At 43.0% G+C, this 16,313-nt stretch overlaps 1 protein-coding gene across 4 annotated transcripts in view; it reads right to left on the bottom strand.

Annotated features, from left to right (window-relative positions):
- Window positions 1–8,977: 8,977 nt before the first annotated feature.
- GAREM1 (GRB2 associated regulator of MAPK1 subtype 1) overlaps window positions 8,978–16,313 on the bottom strand; it is a 204,962-nt gene continuing 197,626 nt past the window's right edge. For 3 of the 4 annotated variants that reach the window (XM_023241860.2, XM_023241862.2, XM_045042031.1), the window contains 2 exons: window positions 15,681–15,847; window positions 8,978–14,229 (listed from right to left, as the gene is read on the bottom strand). In XM_023241860.2, coding sequence (XP_023097628.2) covers window positions 13,332–14,229; window positions 15,681–15,847 — 1,065 coding nt within the window. In that variant the 3' untranslated portion in view covers window positions 8,978–13,331. The remainder of the gene's footprint in view (window positions 14,230–15,680; window positions 15,848–16,313) is intronic. The other variant, XM_023241861.2, reaches the window with a different exon arrangement.

Genomic DNA, 16,313 nt, shown 5'->3' on the forward strand with positions numbered 1-16,313 from the left:
AATTTCAAGACAGCAATCGGCAAAGCATTAGCCAGAGCGCAGGGCACTTGCAAGCTTGAGGCCCAGGAGTGTGCTCAGGAACCTAGGGTCAGACTGACTACCCTGTGGGGTGGAAATCCCGTTCTTCTTACTCCCTGCCAACCGCTTAATTCTTAGCGAACCACATGGCCAAGAAGAACTAAACTGGATGACCTCAAGGTACTGGCCCAGATCAGCATTTCCAAAGCCTGGTCTGGAGAATGTTGGAGAAACTTGGGGTTAAATAGAGTCAAACAAGTTTTTCTTGAAAATTTCTCAGAGCCTTTAATATGCTGATATGCATTAGGTATTTCCAGGAGATGAAATATGATACGCAGCATTTCTCACAAAATTTTGATGGGCTTGACACAACAAATACAAGCAAGAATCAGGATGTGATCCTGGAGAGGTAATGGTCGAACTTGTTCTAGAGCTGAGTTCTGTCCTCAGCTTCTGACTCGTGTGTCAAAAATGCCTCTAGCAGGATGGACTGCATTCCTTCAGCGGGCTCTGGGACAATGAGTATGTATTGCCCAAGTGCCTAGGTAGATGCTGCAGGCTGCTTATCCAAGGTCTAGTCTCTCCTCCCTTACTCAGAGAGCCCTGAGTAGTTCAGGGTTAGATATACTCGCCCACGTGACCCTTGCACTTAGGGTGGTTACGTGACCTGGTTTTAGCCAAGTGGAAATCTATGGAGTGGAGCTTCTGGGAAATACATTTCCTGATTAAAAAGACACAGAGTTGGGGGTACCTGTGTGGCTCAGTCGGTTAAGCTTCCAACTTCAGCTCGAGTCATGATATGGTAGTTTGTGAGTTCGAGCCCCATGTCCAGCTCTTCACTGTCAGCGCAGATCCTGCTTCGGATCCTCTGTTCCCCTGTCTTCTCTGCACCTCCCCTGCTTGCTTGAGCTGCTGTCTCTCTCAAAAACAAATAAACATTAAAAAAAGAGAGACAGAGACAGAGTCAGTTGGCATGTGTCTATTTTTTTTAATGTTCATTTATTTTGAGGGAGGAGGGACAGAGAAAGAGGGAGAGAGAAACCCAAGTAAACTCCATGCTCTGAGCACAGAGCCTAGTGTGGGGTTCCATCCCATGAACTGTGAGATCATCACCTGAGCCAAAATCAAGAGTTGGATGCTTAACCGAAGGAGCTACCTGCACCCGGGGTAAGTTACCCTTTTAGACTCAGTTTCTTCATCTATAAAAATGGGAAATACCTCTTCTTGCTTCTGTTTAAATTTAATGAGATGACTTCCTAAGTTCCAGTGAATGGAACACATTAAGTACTGAATCAAAGATTTGACTACTGTGCTAACTGTAAACCATCAACTTATAGACAGAAAATGTGTCTTGTTCACTAGAGCAACTCGAGCACTCAGGTCTGTACTGAAAACTTAATACATGCTCAAAAAACCCATACTAAATAAATGGATGGCCAGAAGAAAAAGGTTATTCCTATCACCACCTTCTCATTTCTAAAAGGGTTTAGTTCTATTTTGAAACAGAATTAAGTCTTTGAACTAAGTGGTATCACGTATATCAACTCATTCAGTTGCCATAACCACTCTAAGAGGTAGCTGTCCCTGTTCCCATTTTGTAGGTAAGAAAATGAGGCCAATATCATACTGATCATAAGGCGCAAATATCTGCTGCAAATTCACGACTGGCTGACCCCAAAGGTGTTCAATTATCGTCCCTAGAGAAACAAACCCTCCTTCAGGTTATAGGATGGGAGCAAGTGTAAGAATATAATCATGCCTGTAGGGGTGGTATTTCCAAGCTTTTGCAGGGCATTTGGGTAGCTAAGCGTGCAGTTATGAAGAGATCTGTCATTCATTATTGGGTCTATTTCCTTAGGGGTTTAGATTGTGAGTCTTTGAGAGAACATGCATCTGTAGCCTATGTGTGGGTGTGTGCGAATGTGTATACACCTGCTGGATACCTGGGATTATAAGGAAAGCGTATCTGTAATTTAGGCTGAGGAAACAGCTTGTACTGTGAGCACACTTATAATGGTGCTGGGGAGAGAAGGGACGGAGGGAGGACAGGAAATGCCTATGAGCACATCTCAAGTGACACCTGTTTGCAGAAGCAACTATCCAACCAGAGGTGGTGCCCAGAGCTCCAGGGGGCGATGAATAGCAGGAGGTGACCCTGTGGTCTGGGCAGGGTAGGGTGTAGTAGCCAGGACCGGGTGAATAACTGGAGAACAACTGAGTGTTGGTCAACCTAGGAGCAAAGGAGACACACTTTCCCCTAAACGCACTGGGAATGTCTCTTTAGGAGCATGCCAAAGAGTGGAGGGCTGGTCAATAAATATTTTGTTGATAGTAAAAGCAATTTCAAGCCTAACTTTAGCATTCATACATCCAGTTTGAAAAGGCAAATTTTCACTGCCTGGGAATGATGGTAGGCACTTCCCCCAAATTGCTTCACTTAACGAACCCATACAATGCCACACCAGGTGTCCTCCCTTCTTCCGTCTGCCTATAAGATCAATCCAGTCTCTCCAGTGTTGTTTGCCTAGTGGATCTCTTTGGCTGTAAGAATACATTTATGAAATCAGGTTAGAGAGTGTTTTAAAGCACCCTAACAAGGTAACTGGAGATAGAATGAGAACACATACAAGGAATTCAGGGAAATGTGAAATTTGGGCTAAATCTGGGTAAAGATCTAAGAAGGTCCAGGGAAAGAGGTGTGAGAAGAAACCCAGAATGGGGGAAAATAGAGTAGATGGGGTCCTTTATTTCAGTGAAGAGTAAGTGGTGAGTGAGGAGAGGGGCTGGGCTAGGTCAAGAGATAAACAAATCTGATAGTGAGCTAATCCACAGCCTGGAACATGGCTTCTGGAATTGAACATGGCTTCTGGAATTGAACAAATCCTCATCTCCAGCAACCACCGCCCACTTGCCCTTTATAATCTTCCTATACCAAAATCAAGCCCTGACCAGGGTGATAGTCAGGAGACAAAAGCCAATGGATGGAAGATGAGTGCTCTAAAAATGGCCAATCCTGGCAACATGGTGAGGCAAAAAGTAGAAACAAACAACATGTCTCTCAGAGAGGCAAGGGTTAAATAATAGTGGTTTTTTTTTTTTCATCGAGCATTAATTCCGGTGAGATATACCTAATAGTTAACTGAATAAGAAGAACATGTACTTCATTTTCCCATTCCATATTTCAAACTGTTCTTTTATAGTTAGTTATCTGTGAAAGATAAATGAGTTATCTCAACATTCCAAATAACAAACTATCAATGATTAACCAATTCATGGATCCCAGTAATTTACGTTACTAGAATAGTGGGATCTCTACACGTTGTCTTTTTCTTTCTGCCAGCACAAATAATTCCCATGTCTTCTTATCATCCAGGAGGATTACTATAGAGAAATCTCACTTCTTCAAAATGTACAGATAACTAGCGTAGGACAGTGCTGAAGCCTCGGTGACAAGTCATGTGCTATTCTCATCCCAGGAAAACTAAGAAAGAAAATGAACAGTCTGAGGTCTGAGAAAGAGTATAATAGAAGATGGCCCGATTAACAACTAATCTCCATGGAGGAATAGGTGAGCTTTTAAAAAATTGTGATATAGGCGGCGCCTGGGTGGCTCAGTCGGTTGAGCGTCTGACTTTGGCTCAGGTCATGATCTCACGGCCTGTGAGTTCGAGCCCCACATGGGGCTCTGTGTTGACAGCTTAGAGCCTGAATCCTGCTTCGGATTCTGTGTCCCTCTCTCACTCTGCCCCTTTCTCGCTCATGCTCTCTCTCTCAAGAATAAATAAAACATTTTTAAAAATTAAAAAAAAATTGTGATATAAGGGTGTCTGGGTGGCTCAGTTGGTTAAGTATCTGACTATGGCTCAGGTCATGATCTTACAGCTCTTGAGTTCAAGACCCACACTGGGATCTTCGTTCTCAGTGCAGAGCCGATTCTGTGTCTCCCTCTTCCTCTGCCCTTCCCCCCTTTACGTGCTCTCTCTCAAAAATTAATAAACATTAAAATAATGAAAAAATGTGATATAACTTACATACTATAAAATTGGGTGGACAACTTAAGTTGCAAAGGGAGGCAGAAAAGGAAGAACCAGGAAGTGTGGAATGTAGAAACAGGAACTTCTACCCTGGAAATCTCTACACATACAAATAAATCATGATAGTGTTTGAGGGTCTTTAAAGTCCTGTCCAGGACTCAGCTTTTGCGTGAGTTCATGAGTAATCCTGACTCAAGATCAGTACAGATCTTGTCAGATCACCTCTCTAGATTGCCTTTGCTTCAATGGGAAAATGATAATTCATATTGCTAGACATTTTCAACTTTAGAAGGGGCCAGATAATCCTATATGAAGAACTGGTACAATTCTATAGTCTTCACACAGATGAGACACCAAAAGAGAGAGCTTTTGTGTATAGGACAGCAGTAACACAAAAAGAAACATGAGACCAGGAGAGCTGACCATCTTACGATGTGAAGAACGGTGTTTCTGTGACCTGTGCTCCAATTCCCAGAACTATGCCATTTTCCCATGACCCTTAATCTCCAGTCACTGAAATGTGGTACAAACAGGTAAGTCTGGCTATATGAAAACTTTGGCAATCATCCTGTTTCAAGATGACAACTCAAACTCAAACTGAAATGATTTTAATTGTTTTAAAATTTTTTTCATTTTTATTTTATTTTTTATTGACGTATAGTTGACGTACAATGTTACATCAGTTTCAGGTGTACAACCTACTGATTTGATAAGTTATGCTGTGCTCACAAAGGTAGCTACCACGCGACTACAATGCTATAGACTGTATTTCCTATGCTGTTCTCATCCCTGTGACTTATTTGTTCCATAACTGGAAGCCTGTATCTCCCACTCTCCTTCACCCATTTTGCCCATCCTTCCACCTCCCTCCCCTCTGACAGCCCACAATTTGTTCTCTATTTGTGGGTCTCTTTCTACTTTTTCGTTGCTTGTTCATTTTGTTTTTTGAGATTCCACATATAAGTGAAATCCTATGGTACTTGTCTTTCTCTTTCTGACTTATTTCACTCAGCATATCCTAAAGGTCCATCCATGTTGTTGCAAATGGCAAGATCTCATTCCTTTTTATGCCTGAGTAATATTCCAGTGTGTGTGTGTGTGTGTGTGTGTGTGTGTGTACCATTTCTTTTTTTATCCATTCATCTCTGAATGGACACTTGGGTTGCTTCCATAACTTGGCTATTGTGAATTGTGCTGCAATAAACATAGGGGTGCATGTATCTTTTCAAATTAGTGTTTTGTTTCCTTTGGATTAGAAACTTAAATTATTAGTAATTTAACAGATTTGTAAATTCATCTCCTTAAAAGTTGAATTGAGAGACTTCCTTTACCCTGTCAAAAATGGCACTGCTGGGGCGCCTGGGTGGCGCAGTCGGTTAAGCGTCTGACTTCAGCCAGGTCACGATCTCGTGGTCCGTGAGTTCGAGCCCCGCGTCGGGCTCTGGGCTGATGGCTCAGAGCCTGGAGCCTGTTTTTGATTCTGTGTCTCCCTCTCTCGCTGCCCCTGCCCCGTTCATGCTCTGTCTCTCTCTGTCCCAAAAATAAATAAACGTTGAAAAAAAAAATAAAAAATAAAAAAAATAAAAAAATGGCACTGCTGAAAGTAGTAAAAAGCACAGAGAATGAAACATAAAGTTATTTATGCAAGAGCTGAAGTTTGACATTCTCTTTGTTAAAGCTTATCTTTTCTTTGTTCTTCCTTGCAGAATCAAATAGGTAGGTTCATGGTTTTGTTAAGGTGAAGAAGGGCCACCCGGGTGGCTCAGTTGGTTAAGCGTCTGACGTCAGCTCAGGTCATGATCTCGCAATTGATGAGTCTGAGCCCTGTGTGGGGCTCTCTGCTGACAGCTTGGAGCCTGGAGCTTGCTTCGGATTCTGAGTCTCCCTCTCTCTCTGCTCCTCCCCTGCTCATGCTCTGTCTCTGTCTCTCTCTCTCCTTCAAACATAAATATTAAAAAAAAAAAAAAAAAAGAGCAAAGGAGGCCTGAAGGAGATGAACTTTTTCAATCCTAACTTGGAAGTCAGCTTTAGTGTAATTAATGGTACTTGAGAGATTTTGTTTCTGGTTGAGGGTTTTGTTGCTTACAACCAACCAATGGAATAAAAAAAAAATAAAGTACAGCTTTTTTTTTTTTTTTTAAAACTCAAGAGCATCATTCACTTTCAAAATTCCAGAGACTCAGAACCAAGAAGAGACAAGGCAACTGATAGGCCAGTTTTGCGTTTTGAAAATTCCTCTACCTCTTCCCCAGTGGATATATGTGTAGGATCCAAGGACAAGCCACCCCTAAAGGCCACTTTAGCATCCTGATTATTTTATTTTATTTTATTTTTTTCAATATATGAAATTTATTGTCAAATTGGTTTCCAGCATCCTGATTATTTTAAATAAAAGTTACTTAAGAGATAGCCCCTGCAAAAGGATACTCAGACCCTCTTCTGTCCCCCTGAAAGCAGGAAATAAATCTCCCATGTGAAATATACCTCCCTGTCCCAGGAGATAAAGACACATCCTTATTATCAGAGATGGGAAATTTAGACCCAAGAAGGCTGTTTGAAAAACCTTTGTTAACTTTTTACTAATTTACTGCCCCAGCCCAAATTCTGTTCAGAATTTCTTACTAACTGAAGCTCCTAAAGTCAATTGATTCCTCACAGGTTGTCTCTTTGTCTAAAAAGTATAAAATAAAAAACTGCCTGCTTTGGTCATTTCTTTAGGTCTGAATTTCATTACTGGGCCTCTGGGCACACAAAAGAAAACTTTGGTTCTTTCTTCTGTTAATCTGTTAAATTAACTCTTAGTCCAGCTGGAAGAATTTGACGGGTAGAGGAAGAATTTTTCCTTCCCTACACATGGCTTGGAAAAAGCACAGTGTTCCACTTTCAAATCCCTTATCTTTTTTGAGCCACTTCTTTCTGCTTCCATGACTTCAGGATTCCAATGTGCTTGGCTAAGGAAAGTGGAAAATTGAATGAGGGGATGAGGCCACCAATACGACGGGACTTATGTTTTACTCTGTACTAATCCTTGCCTCACCGTTGTACGCCATCCCAGTTGACTGGAGTAATCCTTGTGTAGCCATTAGCTGGTTGGAAAAGCCCGACACCCTGCGGTCATATTTAGTACTACAGTTGCTTCTCCACTGGTGTCCCAGAGGGACTGGCCTGGCTGGATACAGTACGATAAAAGGTATGTGTGCTATGTGTAAGTTGTTTACATTTTTAGATCTTCTATTTGTCTCACTATCTCTGCTGAGTCATACTTTTTAATCAAAGAGCAGGAGATATGCTCAGAGCCTCCATTTTATAAGCAGGAGAGATTTCTCTTGATTTCCAGCTAGCACTGACTGGGTAGCATCAGTTGAAGATCTTAGAAGACAAAGAAGTTGGAGGACCAGGGAAAGAAACGCTATGCACTGAAAAAAAATTAACTTTTTAAAAGTAATCTCTATGCCCAACATGGGGCTCCAACTCATGACTCTGAGATCAAGAGCTGTATGCTCTTGGGGCACCTATGTGGCTCAGTCGATTGAGCGTCCGAATTCAGCTCAGGTCAGGTCTCATGGTTCATGGGTTCGAGCCCCGCATCAGGCTCTGTGCTGACAGCTCAGAGCCTGGAGCCTGCTTTGGATTCTGTGTCTCCCTCTCTCTCTGCCCCTCTCCCACTCACGCTCTGTCTCTCTCAAAAATAAAAACATTAAAAAAATAAATATTTAAGAGTTGTAGGCTCTACCGACTGAGCCAGCCAGGTGCCCCCTAGGAAAAAATTAAATATTATTATGGGGCACCTGGGTGGCTCAGTTGGTTAAATGTCCAACTTCAGCGCAGGTCCTGATCTCTGGATAAATCCAGAAGTAAGTGTATGAGTTAGCTAAGTAAGGAGCTGGAGGGTGATTCTTAAGGAAAAACTCATTTCAGTGAAACAAGAATTTATCCAGTGCTTAATCATTCTTTTCAGTGATTTGGCTCTTTCTAACCTCAGGATATTTGACTTTAACCCAACTTATATCTAAACTCAAATTTACTTTGCAATTTTCAGTTTGGAAAAGTCAATGTCCTAGCGTGTATCTGATTAAGCACTCTTAGGACCTTGAGCTAGATACTCGGATGCTTTAGCCAACCCATCGTGCAGGTTCAATTCTGTAAGTTCTTCCAGAGCATATCCTGGAAATCCAGGGAAGTGGCCACCTGTGGGTTTAGTTACAAGTTCTATTCCTGTGAAACAGGATAGAAGGGTTGAAGGCTTAAGTAGGAGATGGTTTGACGATGCTTTGTCTAGTGAAGGAAGACAGGAAGACGTTTCTGTGATTGTGAAGCTGGGGAGGTCTAGTCAGGGCGGAGGATGTGGGTTCCCATTGTTCTGCCAGCCCTTTGATTCTCCCCAGAATCTCACAATAAAGTGGTCCGAAGCTACTGCATGCTATTTTGTGTAAAACAGAAACTCTCTTAAGCAACCTCCATTTGCCACTTGCCAACTTCTCTGTAAAACTCACTGGTGGGTGCCACAGTGAGCTGAATGCTCATGACTTTCTCTTGTACACCCATTTCTGCTCTTCATGCTGATTGTAATTATATAAATTAAACTGTGTAGAGAGGAATCTGTGTTGTTTCTTTTCCCCAAACACGAAGTGCTTTTTTGTTTTTTTTTGTTTTTGTAAACCTCACCAGTTCATTATATAAATGAATGGTCTTTTGTTCTAACTTCTGACCACACAGGTACTGGATTTTCTTTGAATGCCATCAGGTGACCTGGTTCCCAGCTTCTTCTTTGTGCAATAGCCATTGCTTTCCGCCTCTTAGTACGGAATGGGCTTGCAGCATTAAGAATCCCTTCAGACGCGCGTTCTCATCTCCATGAGGATGGGGAACAGAGTTCTAGAAAACTATGCACTAGGTCCGACTCACTGAGGGACTGCAAGAAGAGCAACTTTTAAATTTTCTTTATTTATAGACATTTCAGAACCATTTAAATCAACCATGAATTTTTTTAGACATAACATACCATGTTTATCTTGAGGTACACATTGGGCCCGTTAGATAATGCTCTGGAAAGTAATACAACTGTTAACTGGTAGTTAACACCCTCGGTTTTCCAAGCAAAGAAGCTATAAAGGTGGTTACAAAATTCTTTGAAAAGAATATACCATTTCCATTTAAATCAAGGAAAACTCCCCCATTTTTAATTAATTGAGTTTAATTTTTAGGCTTAGTTTCAACAATGTTTTAAATGGAACTTCGTATGAAAATGGGAGAAGAGATTGACAACTAAGAAATGATCTGAGCCCCTACTATATGAGATTGTAAACAAAGGAAATTTGTAATCTGATCAGCTCATTACAAAATTCATAGCCTAAAAATTAGAGCAGCAAAATTACAGAAGATATTTGTACATAGTTTTAACTGAAATCACATTTACCCCTTGCTTCTGGTTTCCACCATGAGATCAATTCTAAAACACCCAGTTTCAAAGACTAAACGGCAATGGGACAAGAAGCGGCTGTGAGAATTCCACACACAGTTTTACAGCCCCCTAGGGCAAAAATCCTCCTTCTCGTCATTTGCACTTTGGGTGTTCTACACTTCCTTGCCCTAGCAGCCAGTTGCCTTTGTATTACTAGAAAAAGAGTGGGAATTGACGTATCCAACAGCAGATTTAGCTTTTCTGGTGGATGACGCAGTAATTTCCTTTGAATGGTTCACGAGGTACTTTGGAGAACTATTTTGTTTTCCAGTTTGTGATTCAAAATGTTAACTTCATACTCTTTAAGCATGACGCGTAGTGACTTGTTACACAGTGTTTGGAAAATGGACCCTCTATCCATCCACAGCCACCCCCTGAACTTCTCAAGGAGTTGTAGGGATGATGTGCAGGTGGTTCTGGAATGTGAGCAGAGGGTGTTTATGTGTGTGTCTGAAAACAGTTGGAATGGATTGTCATAACAGTTTCCCATAAGATTGTTTTATTTCTCCATGAGACAAGAATAAACACTGCAATTCAGTCGAATGGGCGGCTTGCTGCAACTTCATAAACTTGAGTGGTATATGTGGGTTGAAAGAGTATAAATGTAAATTTCACAGTTCATAAAGTTGAGCAGCTCAACTTAAAAGAGAGAAAATGTGCTGGCATTTACAAGATTCTGAGAAAGAATCGGTCTGGGAGGGTGTGAGGTCTCCCTTCCAGCATGAGTTAGGTCCATATTTTTACATTTTAGCTGCTTGATTTGGCTTATTGCTGATTTTCTTTTTTGATGGGGGCCATGAATGTAAACCCCAAACAGGGTCCTGTTTAGACAGGCACTTTCCCCTAAGCCCCATGGTTACTGCCCTGACGGCAGGGAACCTGCTAGAAGATGTACTCAATCTTGACTTGGTTGGTTAGAAAAGATTCTGCATCTGGGGATCTCTATGCATCGTTTTTTCACTGCAAAACTGCAGCTCTCAGAAGGGAAAGGCCGGTTCCACCCTATTCCCACACTGCCTTTCTGGCCATGATTCTCTCTAGCAGTGCATGCCTCATCTAGTCAGGGTGCCGAGGTCCTCTACAGACAAGGGTTCAGCTCAGTAATGGCGGCTACCTTTATTTGTGCCTTTAGAGAGGCCAGAAGATATTACAGTTAAAAATGTTCCCAATCAGTAAAAGAGAACACTAGCCAGTGGTAGTCCGAGATACTTTCTGCCTCCAACATATTCCAAGTTTTAATGGTCTCATGGTGTTTATTTTTTATCCCTTTAATGGAGGCTGCCATTTCTTCCATCTGTGGATTCTTTCAAGACATAACACACTTAACTCTCCATACATCCAACTGCCCAGAAGATTTCATGTCTCTTTTCGTCACACATATGCAGTCTCAGCAACTGTGATTTTAAATATAAACATTAGGAGCTCCAAGAGGGCACAAGCCACGTCTTTTTTTTTTTTTAGTATTGTCGAGTCACACAGCATGGTTCCTGGCAATAAGAGGTGTTCAACAAATCTGAATACATGACCCAAGGGCCACAGTGCCTGTCTCCAAGCAGTCTCTACATTGCCACCAATATAAACTCGATATAAATATGCCAAGACAGAACGCAGAAACTATTTGTGTCAAGTTCTTGCAAAAGAAAAAACAAAAAGAGAAACATAAAAGGGGTCATTTGTGTATGTGGGGCAACCTTCATAGTAAACCCAAAGCCAGTCGGTTCCTCCTGCCTGAATTTGAGAATTGTGTCCAGGGGTCAGGCGTTTAAAAGCAGATTCCGTGAGAATTTGTTAAAGAAAAAAAAATGCAGCTTTTCAACTGCATCCTGTCTGTTTTTATTTTCAAGGAAGTTTCTGAGAGGTTAATGTTGCTACGGAAGTGGTGGCTTATACAGAAGGATGTTTTCTAACCGGCAAAGTCACTGAGGGTCTCTTGTCATGTGAGTGCGGTACCAGAAACTCCTTTGTAATAAATATTTCAGTTACTCCTGGAGGGGCGCTCCAGTATGACGCATTTTACAAGATACTCTCCTTATGGGGTCATTCTACCCAGAGTATTTACATTTTGGGAGAAATGTTAAGGGGGAAAAAATGCCCCTTTTAAAAAAAAAAAAAGATAAGATTTATGATGGCAAATGAGAAGACGCATCAATTCACCTCAATTCTATACCACGAGATGGATTAAGCATCTTTAACGTCAAGAAATAAAGCCATCTTGCATGTTGCCTTATTGTGGGTCTTGTCTTTACATTTGTTTACTTATTTTGGTCAGTGGGATGAATAGATAACAAGAAGCCAACCCTGAAGTCATGTTGGCACCTGGTTGGCTGACCTCAGTCACAGATGTCTGCACATCCAGAATCAGATGTGGGGGGAGACAGGGCTATGGCTGACGGCTTGCTCGGAGAACTCTAGCTTTCCTAAGATATACATTCCTTCAAAAAGTCAAGAATGATGACGAGGACATTATAGTTTGGAATATCTAATCACATTTGGCAAAACCTGTCAGAATCATGTCCTGGAATTCTCAATAATAAAAGTATGGTAATAATACATTTTCTTTGGAAGAGAGGAAAGAAGAGGCTTACGAACTAAACAAGTACTTACTGATACTTTAAAAAATTACTCAACATATCTAGCACGCACAATAACAGAAGATCGTATGTCTGATTTCTGAGCTCTGGTGAAGCACAAAGCACGTTGAGAACACCTAACACGCTCTGAGAAATGCTTTTCAGACCTCTCGCTGTTGGACACCAGGAATATAAGACCCTCAAACAGGAGACAAATAATCCTTTGACAAGACACTGTCGTTTTCCCAGACACCAGCATGCGAGTATTATATGCAAACTACCCCACATGGGCTTACAATCAAATGTAATTCCTCAATACAGACACTCTACTGATTTCCTCTAAGCTTTCAGTGATGAAGACCAGTAAGACTGAGCGTCAAGGGAAAGGGTTCTGAGAATCTTTGGAATCATTCTGCCCACTCTTCCTAAGAGGCAACCTAATTAATGGCCCCAAACCTCAATCGATATTTGAAAGTGAACAGATGTTATCTAAAACATCAGACTAATAATGATGCTTAAAACATGTTTGCATTGTGTATACATCTATACACATATATGTATACGTTCTGCTCTTTTCTTCCACTGCTCGAGAAAATTAGCAGCAGTTACAGATAAATGATTGTGGTCATAATTTGTATTATTTCTAAGGACGTCATACACCTTCTATCCACACATGACTTTTGGAAAATGCCTTTTGATGAAAAGATCCCCACCGAGCATATAACAAACAGTAAAGTGTCATTTCATATCACTAACATTTTCAGGCACAAGAGTAAAACAATTAGCACTGAGCAATCCAAACGACAGAGCACAGAATAGTTAATTGTCTAAAGTCGATTTTCCCAAAGGAGAGAACTGTTGTTCAAAAGTGTTGTTTGTTTTTGTTTTTGTTTTTTGATTCTTATGTTTTTTTTTTCAGCTTTGGCTATTTTGTAATAAATACCATACCTTCTCGCATAAACCTACTTGGGTAAGAATTCTCTCTCTGAACATGCCTTTTGTCTTTTAGCAGCTGTTGAGTGTTGAGTGATGTACAAGGCACACCTCTAAGTGTTCTGTACAGCATTTTTATTGATGTACAAAATAGCCTGTTCACCATTCAAAAACGTAATCTGCATAGTAGGAGTGTCTCTTATACCTATTTACAGAGAAGGTTTTTAGTGCAAAAAACATGGAATTGTGTCCCAGCGCACCCCCTCTGGCACACACGTACATCAGTTTCGTCCAATGCTAGCTGGGGTTGTTTGGCTATATTTTGGGCCTCCAGCCATTAATGAATTGCATTATTTTCTTCACCTGCAGTTTGCTCAATTTGAAATCCTCCGAGAGGATTTCTTCTGTTAGCTGAACGAGCAAATTCCCGTCGATCTTTTCGCTAACAAAGAACGATATGACATCTTCAGACAAACCGATAAACCGTAACGACTTGGACACTTCCTCTATAGAGAGTCCCGACAGGTCAGCGGGTGGCTGCCACGGGGAGCCATCGCCACAGGACCTGGGGGCCAGCTGGAGGTGAAGCGGAGACGAGAAAGGGTAGGAGACGGAGAAGATGTCCTGCATGCCCTTTTTAACAAAGTACTGGTCCTCGGAGAGGTCCGGTGACCCGGACTTGGGGTCTTCCTCAGCACCATCAATTTTCAGAGGCAAAGGAGAAGTGTCCGAGGCGGCTTTCTCTTCCACCGGTTTTGGGGCCCTGGGGGGTAAGGCAGGGCACGAGATACTCTGCTTGCTTGTGTCCGCGGCCAGCGTTTTCGCATCTGTGCTCTCCACAGAGTAGCTGGCTGACTTGGGACAGGCAGAGACGCCGCCACTGAATTCTGAAGTGACCGAGCCGGGGGGGCTGGCCGAGAGCTCATGGCCGTCAAAATCAAAGGGTGCTGGGCAGTTTCTCTTTGGTGTGCCTGGCGTCTTCTGTCTGGGGTAACTGTAACTCCTGCTTGGCCCCGGCAGGAAGTCCCCCCTGCTCTGGCTCTCCGACGCTCCCGAATAGTGGTTGGGCCACGAGAGCCTGGAGGAGAGGGTTTCAGCAGAAGGACTGCCCGTCGGGGACTTGGGGTCCACGGAATCGGCTTTCGCTCGGTTACAGGGATAGCAGGACACGGGAGCACTCTCAGAAGGCCCGGTGTCACTTTTAGGAACGCTGCTTAAAAGCAAACACAGAAAGGGCGGTGAGTAACCTAAAAGCCAACTACCAAGCCCATCTTTATCCCACAGATGTCACTTCTGAGTAGAAAAACAGAGGTAGGAAGAAAAATCTAGGATTTCTTATCGTGAATTCGATGAAGTACCTGCTAACTTCACTGGGTTAAAAAAAATCTTTACGTTACTAAGATGCATTGGTAATTACGGAAATGAATTATAATGATTTAACGTGCTCTAGTGGAGATGGAAAAAATATATATGCTTTTTAAACTAACAAGAAAATCATTGTTAGGGGGTGCCTGGATCTTTATGAGGAGACACATTCTTGGGCCAGGTTTAGGCTTATCACCAACAGGCAGTGTCACTCACTACCAATGTCTGTAGTGGGGAAGGGTGGGATGAGGGCAGAAAATGGGTGCCTCATGCCTGTCATCCTTGTGCTATGGGACAACACTACATCACTACCACCTAGGTCTCTATTCCCATCCAGAAGTCTGAGGTAAGAAGAAATGCTTCAAACACAATGCTTGCCTTGGTTTCTATATAACTGACTAAAACTAGCGTAAGGATTTAAATGTCCAGAGAATTAAAAATACCTGCAAAAGAGAGCTATTTTTAAGTGTGAAGACCATTATGTGGAGTCGTGCGTTCAGCTCTGGGGCCCGATTTTAAGTGTCAGTGAAGCCAGAGTGTGTTCAGAGGTGGGTGACCAGGCTGACGAGGGACCAGGCAGCGATGTCGGGGGAAATAGCTGGCGGAACTGAGGCAGCCTCTTTTGGAGAAGAGAAGACTTACATCTGACTTCAAATTATTCACAGGCTGACAAAGAGAAGCAGGGAGGATCTATTTTTGTGTTTCTAGACATAAGAAACAGTTGAAAGTTACGTGGAGACAGATGTCAACTGGATATAATGAAAGATTATGGAAAAAATTATTGGCATTTGCCAACAATGGAATGAGTTGTCCTGCAGAAGAAGGAGCTCCCAGCACCAGAAGGGTCCAGAGAGAAGTCAATGGCTACCAGACCGTGATGGCCAAGAAGGGAAAGGCAGAGTAGAGAGCCAATAGGACCCTTTCAAGTCTAGGTCCCGGTAGAAGGTGCTGTCTGTCTCCTTGTGCAGAAGTCGGAGCAGAAAGAACGAGATGCCGCTTTGTGAGAACTGGCAGTCCTCCACAGCTTGTGTCTAAGAGAATCCAGTTGGCCTTTACGCGCCATTTCTCACGTAGGCTGCGGTTTCTTTTCTTCCTAGGACCCTGGCTCCTCCTTCCATCCTAACTTGAAACCAACAGGGGCCCCATCATGCTCTTCCAGTGAAATTCTTTGGTTTTTAAGGAACATTTCCTCTCCCACCTCCTGCCTAGGTTACGGCCACCCGGAAACCGTTCTCAGGACCCGGTGAGCTGGCTGACAATAAGACGCATGCGGAGGTGAGCCCTGGCATGGAGACTTACATGTCGTGCAGCCCTGAAGAATAGTAGGACAAGGTGGGGCTGGGAGAGCGAGTCTGCTGCCGCGCTGGCTTGGCTGCACGAGGAGGGACGGAGGGGCTTGTGGACAAAGGCTTTGCGCTTCGGGGTGGAACAGGAGGGGCGTTCAGGAGCCGGCACTCTTCCCTGACCTGGCGCAGAAAAGAACACTCTGGGTTAGCAACAGACTGACAATGCCACCGGTTGGGGGGCGGGGTGGGGGGGGGTCGGTTTGCGATTCTGCAGGGTCACGTGGCTACTCTTAAACAAAAACAGCAGGGGCGTAAGGGAGGGAGAGAGAAGACTGCAGCAAACAAGGAGGACGATAAACACAGATGCTGCCGGAGATAAAATCCACGCCTGTCGCATACTCGCTGGGACAGACTAATTTTCAAAAGAGACTGCTTGACAACTGCCTGGTGCTGCTGAGATTCAGCAAGTAATGTGAACTACAGCGAGTGCAAGAGACAGTGACACGTGAGATGTATACAACAGAAGCATTGAGACAATAAGGACATGGGGGGCCTGGGTGTCTCAGTCGGTTAAGCGTCCAGCCTCAGCTCAGGTCATGATCTCACGGTTCACGAGTTTGAGCCCTGCATCCGGCTCTCTGCTGTC

This window comes from Felis catus, chromosome D3 (genome assembly GCF_018350175.1).
Source record: "Felis catus isolate Fca126 chromosome D3, F.catus_Fca126_mat1.0, whole genome shotgun sequence".
NCBI classification, from domain to species: Eukaryota; Metazoa; Chordata; class Mammalia; order Carnivora; family Felidae; genus Felis; species Felis catus.